We start from the raw sequence: 23,127 nt of genomic DNA, 5'->3' as shown, positions 1-23,127 counted from the left end.
CCGTAATTAGTTCTATTATCATTTTGTCCTACATATTTGCATAAAGGAAACAAAAAATATATAAAAATACATGCATTGAGAGCAAATCAGCAAAGCCTGGCCAAATCACCTTGATTTGAAGGTATTGCTATCGAAATATGAGCTTAGGCTTTGCGCCCCATGAAAAAGTTTATAATAAGTCATATTTTAATGTTAATATCATCAAATGATCTTTTGAAGTAAGGAATAAGCTAATGTATGTGTTATTCAAAATAATAAGTGGAAAATGATACGGAAAATGTCTGTCATATCTGTTTTTCTTAAATTGTTTAATTATAAATTAATCCGTTAGTTTTCTCAATTGAATTCTTTCACATTTTCATGTCCCTTTATGGCCGACTTTACGTACGGTACGGGTTTTTTGCATTGTTGAATGCCGCACGGTTGCCTATAGTTGCTTACATCCACTTTATTTGAACTTTGATGGGTAGTTGTCTCATTCTCAATCGTACCACATTTCTTTATTTTTATATTAAGTAAAGGCGAAATCCATCAACGTGGACACGTATAAGACAACAAACGTGACTGCAATATTGTGCTCTTTTTATATCAACCTATGTATTTGATAAGATTAACATTATTATTAAAGATTAAATTAATTGGACTATTGTTTTAATTTCCTGGTTGAGCAATGGCTCGGTTTTAGTTTGTTACCCGGATTTGTTTTTGCTTACTCGAATTATGACTATTCAACAGCGGTATACTACTGTTACCGTTATTTATCATACCTCGTACATTACACAAATAATAATTGAATTTCACAGACTTTTTTGGCTTAAACACAATGGTGCGATTTACATAAGAGTATTCCAACCGAATATCAGCAATGAGCAAAATGATGTGTTAAATTTGAAGACGTGATACCAATGCTTTATATATTAAAAAAAGGTAGTGAGGATAAAACATAAAACAAATGTTGTTTGCGGGACCAAATAAACCCATTATTTTATAACAGAAAAGATACTTCATCCAATAATATATCAAATGACAAGTTATTTATTTTAAGGCCAAACAGTACTTTACGACATCAAATAGTCCACGATACAGTGAAGGCTTTACACAGATCAATGTCTGTTAGCAAGAACGAGTTTTCAGGTAAACTTTTTTCAAACACCAACCATTTAAACTTGGGTTATACGTTATTGCATACCTTACAGGCAACACAAAACTTGTTAACTGTATTTCATACGATTTCCTTAGTTCTTGTTGTAGTCCTAATTTGTATCTTATTTACTAATTTATAATACTTGAAAATCGGTAAACTAATGTTACCAACAGTTACATACAAGATGAATTTCCCATAAAGTTACCATATCACATTCTATTAACAAAAATGTGCCATTGTTTAAAACAAAAATGGTGTTTTTCTTTCATTCATTTATAATTTACAATTACTGGAGACGAGAAAGACGTAGAATATTGAGAAGGCACCTATCTTTTGTTGAAGACAGAATAATTCCTTTTAGAACGTATGTTTCTATTGTTGTCGTTTTATTTACGTATATCTTCTTTAATTCTTATTTCTTATTATTCAACCAACGGTACTCTTAGGCAATGCAAAGCTCACCGAGGGTATCACCAGCCCAGTAGTCAGCACTTCTGTGTTGACATGAATTATCATTGATATGGTCATAATTATAAATTAACTGTTTACAAAACTTTGAATTTTTGAAATACTAAGGCTTTTCTACCTCAGAAATAGATTACCTTAGCTGTATTTGGCAAAACTTTTAGAAATTTTTTGGTCCTCAATGGTCTTCAACTTCGTACTTTTTTTGGCTCGTCTTGCCCAAATACAAAAAATAAATCCTGGTATCTATGATGAGTTTGTTTTATAGTGTACAACAAAATCAGTTGATATGCTTTGGTTGTATATTAAACATGCATTTAACAAACAAAACAAGTAATTCGAATTTGAATGAGCTCAATAAAGGGCGAATATTTCAGAAATGATATATTAGGTCTTATGTATTTACTTGCGATTAAAAGACCTTGAAAATCTAAATATACTAAGAGGTTTAAAATTTGTAAGACAGTTTGCAAACCTGATATCTTGGTAAACAAAATTAAAAATTCAATATATGATTTGCTGAGATGCACTCAATTTATATAATCCCGTTGTACCCTAGTAAACAAATACGCTTGAGACATGTAAGAATAGCATATCGCTTGATTTCAAAGACTTTAACAAAAAGAAATTGAGTAGAAAGATTTTCTAGGTACGCGTTTTTTTATTACTATATATAATGTAAAGATGTATATGTTTTGTTTCTTTTTTTTCACATTTAAACGCCAAAAGTTTCCTCACATGCTCCAGTTATTTAATTACTTTATTCAAAATTTGTATAATTGTTTTATATTTTTGTTAACAAAACGTGCATATACTTTTTACACTTATATATGGTTTTTGTTATATTTGTAATATATGCGTAATATTCAAACGTTTCGCCTCTACTACCTGAACTCGTTTGAACCTTTTTTTTTATACGTTTCGGATTTATAAATATTTTGGCATCGAACATCACTAAAAAGATATTTATTTTCAAATTCGCATCTGTTTTTTTTTTTTTAAGTTTAAGTAGGCTTTATACATTGAAATGTTTTTTTAATCTATTATATATACATATTCAAAGCAACATGGAGGTGTATCATTTAAATCTCTGATGTACAGAAGCACTACCACCTTGACCAATTTATTAAATCGGTAAAATAATGTTACCAACATTTAAAGAACAAAATGAATTTCCCATAAAGTTACCATGTCAGATTATATTCAGGAAAATGTGCCATTGTTTAAAACAAAAATGTTGTTTCTCTTTCATTCATTTATAATTTACAATTACTCGAGACGAGAAAGACGTAGAATATTGAGAAGGCACATATCTTTTGTTGAAGACAGAATAATGCCTTTTAGAATTTATGTTTCTATCGTTGTCGTTTAATGTATAGAATTGTCTAACGAGACAAAAAAAATCAGAATTTAGAAAACGGGACAATTTTGATGGATATTGCACGTATTGGCACTATCTTAAGTATATTTTATTCCACAGCAGTTCAAAATTTATCATCTATATTCTTTAAAAAAATCAAAATACATAACACAAAAAATCATTTTTTTGTAAAATATAACATTTTATATTCATTGTTAATTTTTTCCTTTAAAATCTAATAATACGCAAACAAAAAACACATTTGTAGCAAGTTTGTTAATTCTTCCGCTGCACCTCAGATAAACAGCTGTTTTTGATTGGGTTCATTGTACTTAGACGTCAGTTGTTTAAATGCTGTTTTTAAGATTGTTTCGATTTTGGTTTAGATTTTTTGGTATTGCCAACTTCTTTTCTATAATATCTAGACAGAACCTCTTTGGTGGCCATACTTGCTTAATCAATTTATCTTCGTTTCATTCTATATTCGTCCACCGAAGCTTTGTTTGCCAAAACATTTTGAAGTGGTTTGGTCCTCATTGATCTTCAACTTCGTACTTTATTTGGCCTTTGTAACTGTTTTTGATTCGAGCGTCTCTGATGAGGCTGTTGCAGACAAAATTTTGTGTGCAAAATATTAATCTTGGTGTCTATGATCAATCCATATACACTATCCCGATAAAGAATAAAGTCAGTGAAATATAAATACAAAGGTATTCAAAATGAAAACAACACTATAAAACTTGAATCGTACATTTGGAACCAGGCGCACTAGAAACTGTCACAGACAAAAACCAAGAAGGTGGATGCAAGAATATCGAGCCACGTCTAGAGTTTTCAAAAGTGTGTTTGTCTTTCAGTTATAGGATATTTTAAAAACTTTGCATGTTTTATGATTGTTCATGATCTTTTCTTAATTGTTCTCTTTAGCAAGAAAATCTGCCAAGACATTTTATTCTTCGTATTTAATGTAAAGAATAAACGTTAATTTCCCGTAACTATATTCCACAACAGGGTCATTATCAACATGTCCTTCAATATTTACTTAAATTCATTGTACATGTTGTATCACTACTTATATTTTGCATTTTAAGGTTAAAACAATATTTTGGTATTTATAGCATTAATCAAATTATAAACGACCGAAGAATGCCAAGATCCGCAACTGATAAACATAGTGTATTTATGTCGGAGATAAAGTTTTGTACTGTTGTTCTGAGGTAAACTAATTCATTTTTGTACGCGATGTCCTTTACGCAAAACTTGACGAAAAGTATGTAAACTTTCCAACTGTGCAGCAACAAATTCTTTCTTTCATTGAAAAATGTAAAATTTTGAAAAAATATTTTTAGCATCTGATAAAGTCTCTATACTATTCAATTTCAAGCAGGATTTGATGTTAACCATGTGGTTGAAACAATTACATATTTCAATTTAGGCATTATCTATCTTGCCATAATAACTTATTTGTACACGTTTTGAAAGAGCCACTCAAACCTAAATTACTTCACTGAGACAATGTAACATTTCGGCTTTTTTTAATACGATTGTAATCACTGTAGTCTTTTTTTATTTTATCTTTCCAGTTGTCATGAGGGTGGGCTGATTTGCATATTGTTATCGAGCTAAGCAATGCCCGCCAATAAACACAATTCTGGAAACAAATTTTAACCAAAACGAATTCTGTTATTAGTCATTACTGATGGTAATGTAAAATACAATATATTAAGCCATCGAAAAGTACACATTTGCTGCATGCTCCGCTGTATAATTCAAAGTTTGAGGGCATTAATCTTTACATCTATTTCAGGGGACAAGGAAGAGAAAAGCAAGCTTCTAAATAATCAAATTTAGTGTTTCTCAAACTGCTATATATCCAATGAAATTATTCCTGTAAATTGTTTGGTTCATATTTCTGAAAAATTTTATATTTTTTTGTGCACAGGTCAAAGTAAATATTGTGTCAACATTTTAATGAAATTTATACGAGTCAAATCTATTTTAGTCAACGTGTTGGGTACCCTTTTAAACTGAAAAAAAACTAGTAAGTTTACTTAACAAAGATTCTATGATAATGTTTATTCAAACTTTTAAAATCTATTTTGTCAATGTAAGGTACAACTGTTAACAATGCGGATCATTAGTTTGGAACTTATTTTAAATATTACATTTAAGGAAACCCTGGTGAAAAAGACGTAATGCCTTTACACAGCATTAACATTTTAAGGTAAGCTTACAAAAATAAATGAACTTTCTTCTTAAAACACTTGTATATAAGTTGCAATTTCTATATAGCTCAACATGAGCAATTCACATCATTAGTAGTAGTGTAAACATACTGCCATTGGATAAAGGTGTTAGGATAGATTAACACACGAGGGAAAAAACAAAAACTGTCATTGCAACATTTGTATGAAAATGGTAAAAAATAGGAAAAATTGAAAAAACTAAAAGGTCAAAACATTATATCAAGAGCTATCTACCGGAATAATATCTAGAGGTTCTAAAGAGCCTGTGTCGCTTACCTTGGTCTATGTGTATATTCAACAATGGACACTCTCTAACATTGTAGACAAGAATAGAATTCATGACAAAAATTTGTTTTGTTGATCTTGTATTGCTGATCATTTAGCCTGTTTAGTTTCTCTCTATCTTCTTTAGTTTTTGCTCAAAACACAAAAGAGGATAAACAAAATCCTCATTTAAGGGCAATCACTCTCAATAAAGAGTCACAATTTACTTAACTATATCGGAAACATTTGACTTGTTAGTAGATCTTGACGTGCTGATCATTTTTGTGATTTTAAGTGTATCGTTATCTATTATAATTTTTTATCACATATGACAAAACGCAAAGAAAAAGTGAAAATCGTCCTTAAAGGGCAATAACTCCAATAAGAAGTCGTCTGACCATTTCCTCCATATTGTCTTCATTTTAAATTTTGTTTCGCTGATCATTTTTGCCTAGCTAAGTTTCTATCTGTCTTTTATAGTTTTAAGATATAAGGCAATAACATGCAAAAAATTGGTCAAAATCATCTTCAAAGGGCAAAAACTCTAATAAGGAGTCGATTGATGATTTCAACCATGTTGACCTATTTGTAGAACTTATCTTGCGGATCATCTTCATCTCTGTATCTATATAGTTTTCAAGATAGTAGGCAAAAATGAAAAACATGGTAAAATTTGTCATTTAAGGGCAATAAATCCTATAAGAAGTCATCTGACAGTTTTGACATGTATAGACAATTGGTAGAGCTCAACATCCTGAACATTTTTGCTCCCGTCAGATTTATAATGTTTTTCAAAATATTTGACAAAACTTGCATTTTAAGCCTTATGTTCTATTTTTAGCCATGTTGGCCATCTTGGTTGGCAGCCGAGGTCATCAGACATATTTTTTGTAAACTCGATACCCCAATGATGATTGTTGCTGAGTTTGGTTGAATTTGTCTAGTATGTAGTTTCAGAGGAGAAGATTTTTGTAAAAGATGACTGTCTGATTTGTCTGAAAATTTCAGGGCAGATAGATCTAAACCTGATGAACATTTTAATCCCGATGTCGTATTTGCTCTAAATGCTTTGATTTCTGAGATATAAGCCAAAAGCTGCGTTTTACCCCTATGTTCTATTTTTAAGCCATGTCGGCCATGTTGGTTGGCAGGCGGGGTCATCAGACACATTGTTTTTAACTAGATACCCTAATGATGATTGTGGCTAAGTTTGGTTGAATTTGTCTATGTAGTTTCAGAGGAGAAGATTTAAGTAAAAGATTACAAAAATTTACGAAAAATTGTTCAAAATTGACTATAAAGGGCAGTTACTCCTAAAGGGGTCAATTGACAATTTTGGTCATGTTGACTTATTTGTAGATCTTACTTTCCTGAACATTATTGTTGTTTACAGTTTATCTCTATCTATAATAATATTCAAGATAATAACCCAAAACTGCAAAATTTCCTTAAAATTGATAATTCAGGGGCAGCAACCCAACAACGGGTTATTTGATTCGTCTGAAAATTTTAGGGCAGATAGATCTAAACCTGATGAACATTTTTAACCCCCATGTCGTATTTGCTCTTACTGCTTTAGTTTCAGAGATATAAGCCAAAAACTGCATTTTACCCCTATGTTCTATTTTAAGCCATGTCGGCCATGTTGGTTGGCAAGCGGAGTCATCAGACACATTGTTTTAACTAGATACCCTAATGATGATTGTGGGTAAGTTTGGTTGAATTTGTCTGTGTAGTTTCAGAGGAGAAGATTTTTGTAAAAGATGACAAAAATTTACGAAAAATTGTTAAAAATTGACTATAAAGGGCAATGACTCTTTAAGGGGTCAATTGACAATTTTGGTCATGTTGCTTTATTTGTCGATCTTACTTTGCTGGGCATTATTGATACCCAAATGATGATTGTGGCCAAGTTTGGTTATATTTGGCCCAGTCATTTCGAAAATTCAGAGGAGAAGATTTTTGTAAAAGTTAACGACAACGACGGTGATTAGAAAAGTTCACTTGGCCCTCTGGGCATGGTGAGCTAAAAATAGATGTCACGTTTAAAGCAATATACGCTCACCTTTTCAGAGCACTCTCATTTTGTAGAAGGGGTTTTGTTGCTCAGAAAGACAAGCAGATATTAACTTCAAATATCTCAAAGGACACAAATGTCTTTACACAATAAAAAAAAACAACGGCTGGCATTGTTTCTGAAATCGAGTTTTTATTTTGTGGTGGTTTTTTATCAATTCTTTTCCTTTTTAAATCTATCAGCAGAAACATAATAGAAAAAAAAGATAATGCCTGATGCACAACAGTGGCCATAGTTTTTTTTTTTTTTTTTTTTTTCAATCATGCAATGTTTCTATTTTTTTTATCGTCATTAAGCTTGTAGTTTGTTTAGTATTATTGCCATCATAATGAACAATCGAATGAATCGATGTTCTTTTTTTGCGTAAAATGGATAAAAATATGAATTTGATGAATGTAGAAATATATGTTTCAGTACACTGAAATAAAAATAGGGGATGAAAATACGTTCAAGGTCGTCATTGGAATAAAAAAATTAAAGCTGAAAGGTAAGATTAAGTCAGATTCCTTATTCAAATTTATTTTTAGTTAATAATCAGGGAAAAAACATAGAAATTGGCAATTACACAGAATTTGAAGTTTGGAGTCAACATCAATGAGATGGGAGTACGAAAAACAGTACCTAAAATTTGGTTTATTATGTGTTTTGTTTATGTTATAAAGCTTTTATTAATTTCTGATTCCTTTTTCTAATTTAATACTTTTAACCAAGTGTATAATGTTGATGATTTCATTCCAGTTTGTGTTTTCTTCTTGTAACTACTTGTTATAACTGAAGAACTTTGCCATACGTTCATAGTATATAAGTTTCTGTATTTTAGTATAAAATGTCAGTTATTCATGAACATTGAATTTTCATATATACTGTGAGCTTATTATATGGTATGGTATATCCTATACATTTTTCAGCAAACAGTGAAAAATCCAGAGAAAAATGGATACAAGCTATACAAGCAGTTCAAAACAGTCAGTTTAGTAAGACAATGTTTGTAAGTGAGAAAAGCAAATTTAATCATCATAAAATCAGGCACTTAACTTATACTTATTTCAGGAATTCATGCCTGCAGTTACACTGTGGGTGGTTTAAAGTAAAGTTATATTGACAGACAGAACAATTGCATGCGACATTCAAATCTGAAATTATGCTGATGCAAATACGACACTGCTATCATCTAGAACTGCATTTTATAGAAATGGTTAATATCACACTAATTAAACGAGAGGCGAATGGTACAGAAAGGACTTTCAAACACATAAATCGAAAATATACTGACAACGCCATGGTTAAAAAAGACAAAATACCAACAGACAAACAACAGTACACAAAAAACACAATATAGAAAACTAAAGACCGAACAACACCAAAACCACAAAAAACTGGGGGTGATATCAGGTGCTCCATAATGGTAAGCAGATCCTGTTCCGCATGTGGTACTCGTCGTGTTCCTCACGCTAGTACAATAAATTTGAGAATGGAAATGGGGAATGTGTCAAAGAGACAACAACCCGACCAAAATGCAAAAAAACAACCGAAGACCACCAATGTCTTCAACATAGCGAGAAAATCCCGCACCCGAAGGCATGCTTCAGCTGGCCCCTAAACAAAAATGTGTACTAGTTAAGTGATAATGGAGGCTATACTAAACTCCAAAACATATAAATGAACTAAAATTAAAAATCATACAAGATTTGACAAAGGTCAGAGGCTCCTGACTTGGGACAGGCGCAAATATGCGGCGGAGTTAAACATATTTTGTGAGATATCAACCCTCCCCCTATACCTCTAGCCAATGTAGAAAAAACAAACACACAGCAAAACGTACAGTAAAACTCAGTTTAAAAGAAGTACGAATCCGATGTCAAAATAGATAACAAAAGAACTAAGCAAAATGACAATAATACATAAATTAACAAAGGACTACTAGCAGTTACTGCCGGCTCCAAAGATATCGATATCAATATCCAGGAAAGGGCAGTGTTCATTGTTAGCATTAGCTTTATTTAAAGTCAGTTCAGCAGGATAATTCTCTTTGGTGTACATACTGAAGTCGTCATTATTGAGAGCCATTATATCATCCAAATATCTAAAAGTGTTATTAAATTTTTGTATCAAATGTTGTTTCGATTGGTCTTTGCTCATTTTAGTCATAAATTTTAACTTATAACAATACAGAAACAGGTCCGCAATAAGTGGTGCACAGTGAATCCCCATTAGATTTCCGATAATTTGACGATATACGGAATCTCCAAAGAGAACAAATATGTTATCTAGTAAAACATCAAGAGCAGTAATAGTATCAAAGCAGGTCCAATTGACATAGTTCTTTTGTTTGTTGTTACTAAAATACGACCTAAAAGAGATTAAACATATATATTCGCATTCTGACTTTTAAAATGCCCATTTTATTAGGTGTGTGAAATTTTTCTTAATAAGAATATGAGGCAAAGTGGTATATAAGGTAGATAAATTAAAACTTTGAACAGACTCAAATTCGTCAATATAAGCATGCAATTTATTAAGGACTTCCAACGAATTTTTGACACTCCAAAAGTAATTCATTCCACTATTTTCAAAGGCCTTATTTGACCAATTTATTATCAGGTTTTTGATTGTACCAAGTGTACTAGTAAGTAGAATAGACACTTTAGTAGTGGAACAATGGCTTGAAAACGAAATAAATCTATATTTGTAAGGTGTTTTGTGCAGCTTCGGAAGCAAGTACATAGTTGGAACTTTCATTGTATTTGGTTCTGCTTGTAAAGAAGTAGCTAAAAATTTATGTTTGTTACAGATGTCATTTTCCGAAAAAAGTGTCAGTTGGAATGTTGGTGAAATAGTAATTAAGAGATAATTGTATCGTATTTGAATCTTTGCGGACGTCCATCGGTAGTTTACTGTCGCAAATTTAGTTTACCTGGCGACGCGTAGCGGAGACAGGTAAACGGATATTTGCAACAGATAAACTACCGATGGACGTCCGCAAAGCTTCAAATACAATACAGTTATCCCTATTCTAATGCAAAATAAACAAATCGTTCAATTGTAGTCATTATTTCAGTGTAAAATTTTCATTTTACGAAAATTCCGCAAAAGTATGTTATCTTTTTTGGCGCCAAAACTAGGTGACGTCATAGGTATGATTCTGACATCAAACGTAAACACCGGGCGTTTTCTGGCTTTTTGTCCGCTTCAGAATGTAATAAAGTGTGATAAAAAGAAGATTTCTAGGCGCAATTGTGAGTTTTTTGTTTATTATTGGAGAAATTACATGTCAATACATTCCGAAATTCAAAATGTCGGCTTCATTAGTTACAGACAAGGAGATAGAGAATTTTACGCTCATTGTCATCCAATCAGTAACATTGATACAAACTAATTGCATTAGAATTAAATACAAGATGCATTGGTCGGCAAATCAAACTATACCGTGGGACATTTTCAAATAATATTGGCCCGAATTCGCGTCATTATGAAAGATGGCAGATTTCCTTCAATACTAATTTTTCTCTGCTCTCTGGTAACAGCTACGACAGAATGTTAATATTACAACTGTTAATTTCAGAAACAAAACAATTGCCAAGGTGAAGAACAGGAAAAAAAGCCCTGTTCATTGATAATTTTTTCTATGTATTGTGTGCGATTTTGTCCCATGTACATTTAATCATATCCTTTTATTTTCTATTGTAATGTCATAGCTTTTTTTAATATTGTACTGTGTTAACATCGACTCTTGTAAAGTATTATGCAGAAAAAATGTCGAAAAAGCAGTGCGATATATATAAGAGAGCTCCAACAAATTGTCAATATGGCAATCAAATATGAAGTTTGTTTCTGTTCATGATTTCAGATCTGAATATCAAATAGCAAATTACAATATCCACAATAGAGCGAAGTCAGTTCTATTTTTAAAGCATGTGCATTTGAAAGTAAACATATATATCGTGTGTTAAGAATTTGATTTAATGTTCTGTCAGTTGATCAATAATGTAGAACTTCCTTTACTTTTATTTAGTTATTACGCTGTGCCAGAAACAAAACAACACATACAACACAAACAATAAAACATCAATCATATCATCATCATGCAAAAAATCTCAAAATAACAACATACGTTTTAAGTATTTGTAATTTATTACAGAGTAGTTTTTATCTACCAGACATGCCAGACGAACTAGCTGAATTAGATGGTACATGCGATAATTCCGCTGGACAGTCCATTGACGAAATCAAGGGTATCATATTGCCATGTATTGATAGATATATGTGCCTGAGTTATTTTTAAAATTGTTTAGACAGGCCATTTTGCCAAAAAAAAGATTAAAGTGGTTTACTCAAAAACTATACCTCATAAAGTACCAGAGTTTATTACGAGTAAAGAATAAAAAAATAAATTCGAATAACATTACAAAGCTCACACAGAAAACAACACATTGCGCAAAAGGAATATCAAATAAAACGGAAACCCCACAAATGAACAAAATTAGGAGATAACTGTATTGAATTTTAAGCTTGGACTTCGTAAAACGTAGATTTTACTGTCGCAAATTGAGTTTACCTAGCGACGCGCACCGGGGCTTGGTAAATGGGTAATTTGCGAAGATGAAATCAAGTTTTACGAAAGCCAAGCTTAAAATACAATATAGTTATCTCCATTCTAATTCCTCATATTAAAAAAAATTCCATTTAATAAATGTTTTGGGTTTAAAATGCCATAAAAAGTCTTCGAAACTGTTGCATCGTCTTTGGTAACTTAACAATGTGACGTCATATAAATACTCCCGATGTCAAACATAAATACTAGACGTATTTGTACTTTTCTTACTCTTTCTGAATGGTTTTAATATTGACAAAAAGAACATTTTCAGGCACAAAATGTTACTTTCTTGCTTATGTTTTGAGAAATTACATACAAACAAAATCGGAATTAGAACGTGGAATTTAACGCTTCAAAATATTTGTCAACGTCCAATGAAAATTATCGTTACAATCGAATTGCATAATAGTAGGTGATTCAAAAGTGGTAAGCAAATACTAGTACATTCATATCACCTGTAGTACAGATAATTTTTTGTAAAAATACGTATATGTTGAAAGCGATGAACAAAGGACGAGGGATTAATCTGTTGTTAAGACAAATACCCGTTGTGATTTAATCAAACAAAGAAACATCTTTAGCGGAAGATCGTATGTCTACTTTTTAAAGGTTTTCGTTCTTTACAAGCTGTTCTTAATACATTTCTAAAGCATATGTTTATATAATTGCCATATATTTTTTTTTCATTTATCAGAATTAGCATCATCATCAGAAGCAAGAAAGTCTGAGCGCATGTCTGAATTATTAGAAGTTCCAAAAAAGTAAGATGTTAATACAGTTATATTCAAAATACCGCAACATGAATTTCAAATTTCATACAAATAGAACAAAATCATGCACGATCGTTAATTGATTTGTTGTTGGTCTAGTACTTCTGTTCTTCCAAGATCTTCTGAGATCATCCCCAGTATTTGGTGGGGTTCGTGTTGCTCGGTCTTTAGTTTTCTATGTTGAGTTTTCTGTACTTTTTTTTGTCTGTTGGTCTTTGTTCTTTTTTAGCCATGGCGTTGTCCGTTAATTTTCGACTTACATGTATGTCTATAAAAGGCCCCGACATGAAAAAAATGAAACAATTCAATTGAGAAAACTAACTGCCTAAATTATAACAAAACAATTGAGAAAAAACAAATATGACAAACATCAAACAATGATAACCACTGAATTACAGGCTCCTGACTTTGGACAGACACCTTAAGAATGTGGCGGAGTTAAACATGTTTGTGAGCGTTCAACCCTTTCCGCAACATGGGACAATGGTGTAACAACACAAATTTAGAGCAAACTATAAAAATCAGTTGAAAATGGCTTAACTCATCAGATCGAAAGCAGAAAACATCAAACAGAAACACAGACCGGACGTGGCAGGATATTTATCCATCCCTCATCCCTAACGACAAAAAGTACACTTAGTACAGATCTGAGAGTACTGGCAGTTACAAACGGCTAGTTCAAAGTCAATCATGTCAATAGCAACTAATGAAATAATCATGTATTTAAAACTAAAATATCAATCAGTCGCATCCATCATTTAATGGATTTATAATACGTGTAAATACGTCATTAATATTCCGAGAAAAACATGACATTGTGCAATGCCAAAATAAAGGTATCGACAGATTGTAGTACCGTTAAAGTTCACATATGTATAACCATACTCTGAAGCATGATTTCAATTTACTGATTAACAAAATCAATATTTATACCAATAAAACCAATATTCGGCATTCCTATGGAAACGAACTGTGCGCCTCTCCTTGCCGACCTAATCTTATTTTCATATGAGTCGGTGTTCTTTCAGACACCTGTCAAAAACAAGATGACGAAAGAAAGCAGATAATTTAATTTCACATTCAGATATATTGATGATGTTCTATCCATTAACAATCCAAACTCTTCTGATTGGGTCCCACCTTAGTAGCAATATAAACTTCAGCTCCATATGGGATATACATTTCCCAACTCAAGAACTCGAAGGTGCTACCCAGATTTTATAAAACATCACCAGTGTTTGGGCAGAAAGTTGATGAACCAGGGTTATGTTAAAGATCGTTGTGCTGTGGTCATTTTAAGTATTATTGTCTTTCAATTTTGCTTATGTGATTTGTTTATATGCCATTTTGTCTGTCTTTCATTTGTGCTTATGTGCTTTTTCTATATGTCATATAATTTTCTTTCTTGGCATATTTGTTTGTTTTTATAGTGATTAAGATTATATAACACAATGTTGACTGCTGTACCCCTATTTTTGACATTTTTCCTTATTATGTCTGTCTGTTTTGTTCACACATTGTTGTAAATATAATGGAATTGTATGCGACTGTCAAACAAGTGAGAGGTTTGGCTAGCTATTAGACCAGGTTTAATCCACTATTTTCTACATAAGGAAATGCCTGTATCAAGTCAAGAACATAACAGTTGTTTTCCATTCGTTTGATGAGTTTGAGCTTTTGATTTTGCCATTTGATAAGGGACTTTCCGATTTGGTTTTCCTTGGAGTCGATATTTTTGTTATTTTACTTTTTTCAAAGATCGAATTACAGTGTTGAATTTGTAACCTTTAATAATAAGTCTATTTAAAGGATTGATAAGTTAAGCCGGATTGTATATAAATGTTCAGGTTCGGTAAACAACATCACCGTAAAATTTAGAATGTGCTATTCCGTCTGAAATAAGTTTTTTACAGGTACAGCTAAACTTGCAAACCAAGTCTTTGTATCTTTGGAAGAATGTAGTAAATGTTTTAAGTTATTTGTGGTTACGAAATCCCTGACTTAGTAATTTCCCAGTAATACAGAGATTACGCTCGTTGAAATGCAAAACGTCACTACAGACACGGGCATAGCAAAAGATTTGGGATATATAAACACCATAAGACGGTGCCAGAGGAACATCCCCATCAAAAAAGGAAACAAACAAGATGGAAAGAAAAATCATCCCTTTTGTTGTGAATTTTTGTGTACAGTTTCTGGTGTAGAACTAAAATGTCTAAAGCTAGGAAACGACACTTATTGCTGTTAATATTTGATCTAATTAAGGTAAGTTCCTTTGGGTAAATTTGGGCATGTCTTTAGAGAATTCTTGATTATTTAACAAAAATATATCATCTGCATAACGGTAGGTGTTGCTGAATTTATCAATTAAAAAGAATTTTGACGGTCTTTACTGCTTTTGGCCATAAACTCTGATTCATAACAGTACAAAAAAAGTCTGCTACTAAAGAGCGCACTTGGTGTCCGTATGGATACATACAATCTGTCGATACATTTATTGACGAAACGTACATGAATGTTGTCAAGGGGAAAATTTATGGCTTTAATCATCTTATCACACCTCCAGTAAGTATATCTAGTATACTTACCTATCTCGTTTGAGAAAAAGGCTTTACATGAGTTTCAGCAAATAAATTTGTAATCAGATTTATCGAATGACCATCAATTAGATAAGAACACTTTTCTTTGATTAGATTATATGTAGAGGTGTAGTGTAAAGAGTGGAAAAGTCAAAACTGTCTACCAAATCAACATGATCAAAGGACCATCAAAACGACGTAATTTATCTAAAATATCTAAAGAATTTTTTACACTCCAAAAATGGTTTATTCCACTATTTTCATATGTTTCTTTACAACAATGAATGATCAGTTCTCAGATTAGTTTAGATCGATTTCTGTGTATACATTTAGAATTAGATTGATTCAATCTAGACTACATTTTTCGGTGTTTTAGTTTTGACCCATTCAAATCAAATCGATTTAAAGCATTCACACCTGACTTAAATTGATCTAAATGTCTGAGTGTGAACGGGGTCATAGTGTTGGATTGTTTTGTTTGATCTTTATTACTATTACTGTAACACAATTTGATAATAAAACTTTTCACATGGTGTCTTCTTATGTCGTATGAACTACAATGTCTGTTATAGTTCGCAGTTCTGTAATTAATTTTCGCCACCGGTAATAAAATGCTTACTTAATAGAAATGCGGACATGAATGAGAGCATTATTCGCAAAAGCGTCAACGTCATTTATAAAACTTATTTGATTCAATGAAAATACGTGTCTCTGAAGGGAAAAGTTGTATTAAAATTGATGTTGACATCAATATCGATCTGTTGGATATAGAATTTGTATTCAAAATTGATTTTTTTTGTTCAGAATACACCATTTCACGGAGATAACGTGCTTATTATTTTTTACGTTAAGTATTCCTGCTTCGACATGCCGATCCACGGTTAACGTCTATGTCACAGTGTTCTAAACATTGAAATTTTGTCAAATAACAACCAATTATTAATTTACTTTGGTTTAATTATTCCAAAACAAATATTCTGACGTTTGTCACAGCTCCTTAGGATTGTGTGTCAAAACTCGACACGGTCTGCTGACTTCTCACTTTGAATTCATGCAATTATTAATACAACAGTATGCTATGTTAATTTTACGTAGATGTAAAATTCAAGTCGTAAAGAAACTAGCCATTATAGTCAGAAGAAAATGCTATCGACAGATACAGTGAATATCGTAAATCTTCTGTTGTCCTCAGTTCGTTTAAATATTTCGATGATTCAATGAAACTATGACGATTTTTTTCGCATACTTTAATTTTTTACTTTGGCCCACATAGATATTTTAAATGCAACAACGTGTATGTCCAAGGAATGACAGGTATGAATAAGAAAGTGTGCTGAAGGTAAGCTCGAGGCTCGAGAAAAGTTAAAAATACATAAAAGCACTAGAAAACTTTTCGCTGATCTGGAGGTATTTACCACAACAAAACAAATCAGCGAAAGTTGACAAATCTGTTGAAGCTTACAAAAATACAGGTTTCAATCTTTAAAAATATAGTACTATAATTTATGACACATCACCTTTAATCTGAACGAAAACTTGATGCCGTTCTCTAATACTTCTGATCGTACTTTGTCCTTTAAAAGAAAATTCATAAGAGCAAATTTTAATAACACAATATCCGTATCTATATTCAAGAACACAAGTACTGGCTACTGGGTCGGTGATACCATTGGTGACTAACAGTTGATAGTAATAACATTAACCGTTACAATTTAATGGCATCAGATACGCACTTTCACAATAAATGTCTGTTCGGTGATGCTCGAGACCATAATATTCAAAAATTCGAATATTTAAAAGAACCAACAATACAAAATGATATAAGAAAAAGAGCTTAATCGGAGCTTTGCACGAGGGAGATATATTCCTTTAATTCAAATTATTTCAAAAAAGAAATACAGCCAATTACAATAACATAATATCAGTATTTGTATGTCAGTATCGAATCTCGGCTATTGTACTGGCGATAACTTTGGAACGTACAGTTCACGAGCAGAGTATCGACCGAGTTGTAGTTAAAGCATTGCCGGCACAAATACGCCCTTTCGACAACCACTGAATTACAAGTTCCTGGAGTATATATTTGCGAGAGTGTTCACTAGTTGGTTACCCTCTCAACGAACCAGTCTTGTACATTTTTGAATTAATGCGATACCATTTTTTTTCTTTGATTTGTCTCTTCCTAATCCATTTACGAGATTTGAACTTTGGTACTTTTAATTAAGTTGTATAACACGGCTGCATTATATGATTATCAGTTTATAAAAGAAACAAAGCAACAACACTGTTTATTTATCTCGGAATGCATCTATTTCTTCTTGCAGACCTATACAGGTAGTTGCAGCAATTGACTTCGGAACGACATTTTCTGGTGCTGCATTTTCGACAAAATCATCGTTTGAAAGCAATCCTCTAAGGGTTGAGAATATAAAACTATAAAAGAAGAAAGCATATCACAAAACACAAACATCGGTGATTTTCAACGCAGAAGAATTTGTAGCATTCGGAGAACAAGCAGAAAGAAAATATAAGATGTTATTATTAAGAGGACAGGCAGACGATTTGTTCTTCTTCCGAAACTTCAAAATGCAACTTCATGGTGAGAAAGTAAGTTGAAATTTGAAATACCATTTAAATAAGTCGGTAAAAACATATCATGTTGTCTCATTTAATTTTTGTAAGGATATGGTAGTAAGTGTATTGTGAATTTTCAATTTATCATATGTTAACTCGTACTTAAACTAAGAGCGAAGGAAGATGCTAATCAAGAAATTGGTATTATTCGATTTTTTGGTGTTTTTCGTATGCTCAATTTGTCTTCGATGGTATAACGTTATTTTAGGTTAATTTAGTTTCAAAAACTTAAGATCTCGACAGTCTGTTGTATTAAAATTGGAATCATGCATTTATATAAACTTTTTCATTTTACAAGAAAGTTCGGTTTCACTAATAAAAGATATCAATATTTTAGTTTTTAGTTTAACATAGCTATTCTGAATAACATCCTATTTAATAATAATATATTTAAATATTGTTTCAACTGAATACATTGAAGTCGTTTCGACAGTTAAAAGGAGTCTCTGTAGGCGAGTGGTTTAAGTAGTCTAAATACTGTATCACTAGCCTGTCAACATTGGATTGTGAGTTCGAATCCCATAAGTGGCAGGTGTGTTGACTCCAATCTTAATCTCCGGTCACTCCAGCTTCCTCCACCAATAAAAACAAAAAACTGACCGCCACGAAATAGCACAATAGTGGTGAAAGGGGCGTTAAACACTTATCATTCAATCAAACATTCAACAGTTAGATAAATAATTTGTAGTCTCTTTACTAAATCTATCCCTAGATGGTAAGAAAATGTATTTGACAACCGACATTTACTCAAAATATTTTACAATCTGTAAACACTTGTCTTTACAGAATAATTTTTAATAGAAAAAAAAACTGTTGATCTTATAAAATAGCTGTCTATAATTAAACGCACTTTAACAAATTGCATTACAAAAAAGAGTGAAACTATATAAAGGTCACTCAAATACTATAATTACAAAAATAAGACAATACCATGTTCAAACAGAAAAACAAGGAATAGCCAAATTAAAAGTCCATATGCAAAAAAATAAAGATATAGAGACAATAATCCCGCCAATAAAGATATGTTATGCAATATTTTGATATCTGTAATATATTAGGCAACCTTTATTATCTGTATTCTTCCATGGTAAAAAAATGATATTTTAAGACATTGACAACAAATACTGCTTTCTGTCCGCCTTCACTAGAAAACTTGTGAAAATGGGTGTTCTGACTCATTGAAAACAGGACAAAAATTCAACATCCATAATCATTGATAATTGTGCAAAACGTACTCATTGCAAGTATAGTAGGACGGCTAATGGCAGGATAAATGTTCTCTTATAGCTTTCCAAAAGTATGAAACTGCGCACAATAGATGGAAAGGAAAAGAGTTGTATTACTGTGATTGCTGCTTGTATTGTACACATTAAAGAAAAGGCAAACGAAAGAATAAAGCAGATGAACACAAGTATTGAAGATGTTGATATACATTGGGTATTAACGGTACCTGCCATTTGGAGTGAACAAGCCCGACATTTTATGATTAAAGCAGCTGAAAAGGTATATAATTTTCATTTTCGAAATAAAATTGCGGTAATTTAATCTTTAAATTTTTAAGTATAATTCTGTCATGTAATCGGTATTGACACTAACAATGCAACCTGTGATTTAAAACATACATAAATCACAAATAGTGTAGACAAATTATATTCTGCGTTCACAAATTCATAAAAAAATAAGAAAAATATAGATTCCACCACTACATCAAGTGTGCTACGATATTTCTCCACTCGAGACAGTAAAATTTAAACTTTTAAAACGCGAAGCTTGCCGAGCTTTTTAAATATTTAAAATTTAACTGTTGAGAGTGAAGAAATATCATAATATACGAGATATAGTGGTGGAATCTGTTTCTTTGATGATTTTAAGGCCATATCTAAACAAATTTCTCCTTCCTCTTCAATAATTTGCAGAGTTGTGTTCTTAATATGCGACGTCATTAGACATGGTCGCCTTTTTTAATGACGTCACAATAGGAAATTTAGAGGAAATCAAGAAAGTTGTCACACCGATCGAGACATGTGAAAATAGCATGAAAATTAGAGAAAATAGTATCTAACTAACTCTGCATTCTAAGAAAAAGTTTATCTAAATCGATTTATGCCTTTTTTTATGTCCCTTTCACAGTCACTCTCGTTTCCACAGACTTTTACATTCGTAGCTTTAAATTTGTTTGCCTTTGCCATTATTGATAAAAGAAAATCCAGAAAAACTTTTGCTCTGTAGTCAGTGCTTCTTTACTGACATGAATTCTTATTTACACCCTTCGTAAAGTTTCCTTTGATACATTATCTAACTCCTTTATTCATCCCTTCGATGATTATCGCTATTATTTTCATATCCCTTTTGGTCATATAACTGTAGGTCTTCAAACCTTTGCATCTTAGTGCTTAGTTAATTGAGGTAAATCCAGAAAAGCGCTTCAAAAGCAAATTAATAAATTATTTTCAGTTAAGTATTATCACTGAATTTCATTTTTAACAAAACCAGTAACGTATTGTCCTAACCAATATACAGTTTACAATTTAGCTTTTCGTACTTTTAGACAGGAATAGACAGGGACAACATGTCACTTGCTCTCGAACCAGAATGTGCAGCGGTCTATTGCAAGCATGATGAGTTGGTGAGAGACGAAGACCAAAGGAATTCAGCACTACAGTTTTTTAGACCTGGTTCAAAGTTTATGGTTGTGGACCTAGAAGGTATTTACATTGAGACTATTCAAAATGTACACATGGTAAAAAGTGATTCAATGCCTGTTTTGGTTTTATGACCACACTTTCCGGGAGCCGTACATTATTGAGTTATTTTTGGGTGAAAAGTAAACTAATAATTGTATCAGCAGTTAATCAAAATATTCTTAAACAATCAGAAAACCCTAAAACAATCTATCACGATATCAAGGGAACATCAAAATCCAACAGTCGAAGACCAAAAATAATGAAAATAAACATACTTAAAAAAGTTAAAACTAAAGTGCTCGAGTGTTGTTACATTAGTTAGAATAACGGAGATTTTTAGTAAAAATCAACGAGAAAACAACCAAACACAACAAACGAGTATTAAACATTAACCTTTTTTTGGTAGTTTTACATACGGTCTTCTAACAATATATCAAATTCTGAATCGTCAGGAGTGTACAAACTCCACAGAGCTATACTATTACAACATATATACATTTTAAATCATTGTACGTACAATGGTGATTTAGTTGACTGTTTATAATATCTGTTTATAAGATGGCCCTGGATAGGTTCCAATTGTCATAACCACAATCATATTCCCTTTTCGTCGATTGTCAAATCAACGAATGGACTTATCATCGATAAGTTTACTTGTATTTGGAAGCACGATGGTTACCACTAGAGGGGAAAATGTGCTTACCCTTGCAGAGTACATGGCATAACTCCCGAATGGTTTTGTGGTGCTCAATCTTTTTTGTGTTGTGATTTGTTAAATGTTGTTTGTCTTTTCGTAGTTTTTCGGCTTGGTTATGGTGTTGTTTGTTTTTCTTTTACGTAATATCGTCCCTTTTGTATCTTTTGCCTCTTTAATTTTTGCAATTCTATTTATGATAGGTGGAACCGTAGATATAACGGTATCCGAAGTTTTGGAATCTGGAAAAATGAAGGAAATCAGTAAGGCATCGGGAGGTAAATGGGGTGGTGATACCATCAATAAGAAAATCGTAGATGTGCTAAATGACATATTTGGGCAACACATGCACAGATTGCGGTCCGAAGAAATGAATTCTTATTTGGAATTGCTTGCTGACATTGAATCTGCGAAAAGAGAATATGACGAAGAGGATGACTTTACTCTTAGATTGCCAGAGTTTTTACAGAAGCAGGTAAACGTTGGGGAATTATCGAAAAAATTTGGAAACAACATCGTAATAGGCAAAGGAGAAAAGCATATACTATTTTCCCAGGAAATGATGAAGGGCATTTTCAATAAATGCATTTCTGACATAACTAAGCATATAGTTGGTTTGTTACAAGAAGCAATTGAAGTTTCCGAAATTATACTTGTCGGTGGATATGCTTCGTCGCCAATAATACAGACCGCTTTCGAAGAAGAGTTTGGTCACAAATTCAAATTGATTATTCCCCAGAACCCTGAAATTGTTGTGCTTACTGGGGCTGTTATTTCTGGTCATTCCAAAGAACCGATTACTGGGCGTGTCGCTAAATACAACTACGGTTTAGGAATAAGAGCTTCGGTTGATCCTGGGGATCGAAATCTACTGCTAGGAAATGTTCTACACAAAAAAATCTTCCATCTCCTTATTGAGAAAGGAAGGAGAATGGATGTCGGGAAATACGTTGAAAGCTGCAAGATCCAAGTTGATGATAGCAACCAGCTGGGCTGCATTGAATTATATATAACAAAGAGCGATAACCCGGAACATGAGGTCAACATCAACGATTTTACAAAGATTGGAACTATCAAGTTCAAACTTCCCAAACTTCGCAAACCTACAATATTTGCGGTTTCACTCTGGTATGACGAAACCGAGTTCAGGGTGATGGCAGAAGACGAAAATACCAATTTACGTTTTGAGGGAATTATTCAATATTTTGAGTAATTTTTATTGAAAATAGTGTTTGAAAATGTAAAACCGGATATTTGTATAAAAAAAGATTTAGAACTCTATATATAAACAGATTTAACTTAGAAATACTGAAAACATATAATCAAGAGTATTGAAATATGATGTTAATGCTTACTAGGGACATTCTTCATGTGCCTGTTTATACAGCATATCTTGCATCATTACAATAAGTTTAAACTTCCATTGAATGTTGATAATCTGACAAATAGGGGAATGATACGCATTTGGGATGTGGGATATAGGGGTTAAAGTGGGGATGTGGTATTTAGGCGGAACAAAAAGTGGAAAAAATGAAAAAAAAATGTGGAAAGTGGGATTTTTTTTTTTAATAAAAGGGATTTTGGAAATGAGCATCCCGTGTCACCCCTTCATGCGA

At 32.2% G+C, this 23,127-nt stretch overlaps 1 protein-coding gene across 1 annotated transcript; it reads left to right on the top strand.

Annotated features, from left to right (window-relative positions):
* Positions 1-8,464: 8,464 nt before the first annotated feature.
* LOC127714055 (heat shock 70 kDa protein 12A-like) lies at positions 8,465-22,869 on the top strand. The gene is made up of 8 exons (XM_052220001.1): positions 8,465-8,544; positions 11,695-11,788; positions 12,845-12,911; positions 17,824-18,106; positions 19,421-19,636; positions 20,682-20,838; positions 21,715-22,216; positions 22,839-22,869. Exons 4-8 carry the CDS (start codon positions 18,032-18,034, stop codon positions 22,867-22,869), a joined length of 981 nt encoding a protein of 326 aa, XP_052075961.1. The 5' UTR covers positions 8,465-8,544; positions 11,695-11,788; positions 12,845-12,911; positions 17,824-18,031.
* Positions 22,870-23,127: the final 258 nt, after the last annotated feature.

The sequence above is a fragment of the Mytilus californianus genome, unplaced genomic scaffold, assembly GCF_021869535.1.
Source record: "Mytilus californianus isolate M0D057914Y unplaced genomic scaffold, xbMytCali1.0.p SCAF_9, whole genome shotgun sequence".
Taxonomy (NCBI): domain Eukaryota; kingdom Metazoa; phylum Mollusca; class Bivalvia; order Mytilida; family Mytilidae; genus Mytilus; species Mytilus californianus.
The sequence above is the reverse complement of the archived record's forward strand: the minus strand, read 5'-3'. Positions and strand labels throughout refer to the sequence as shown.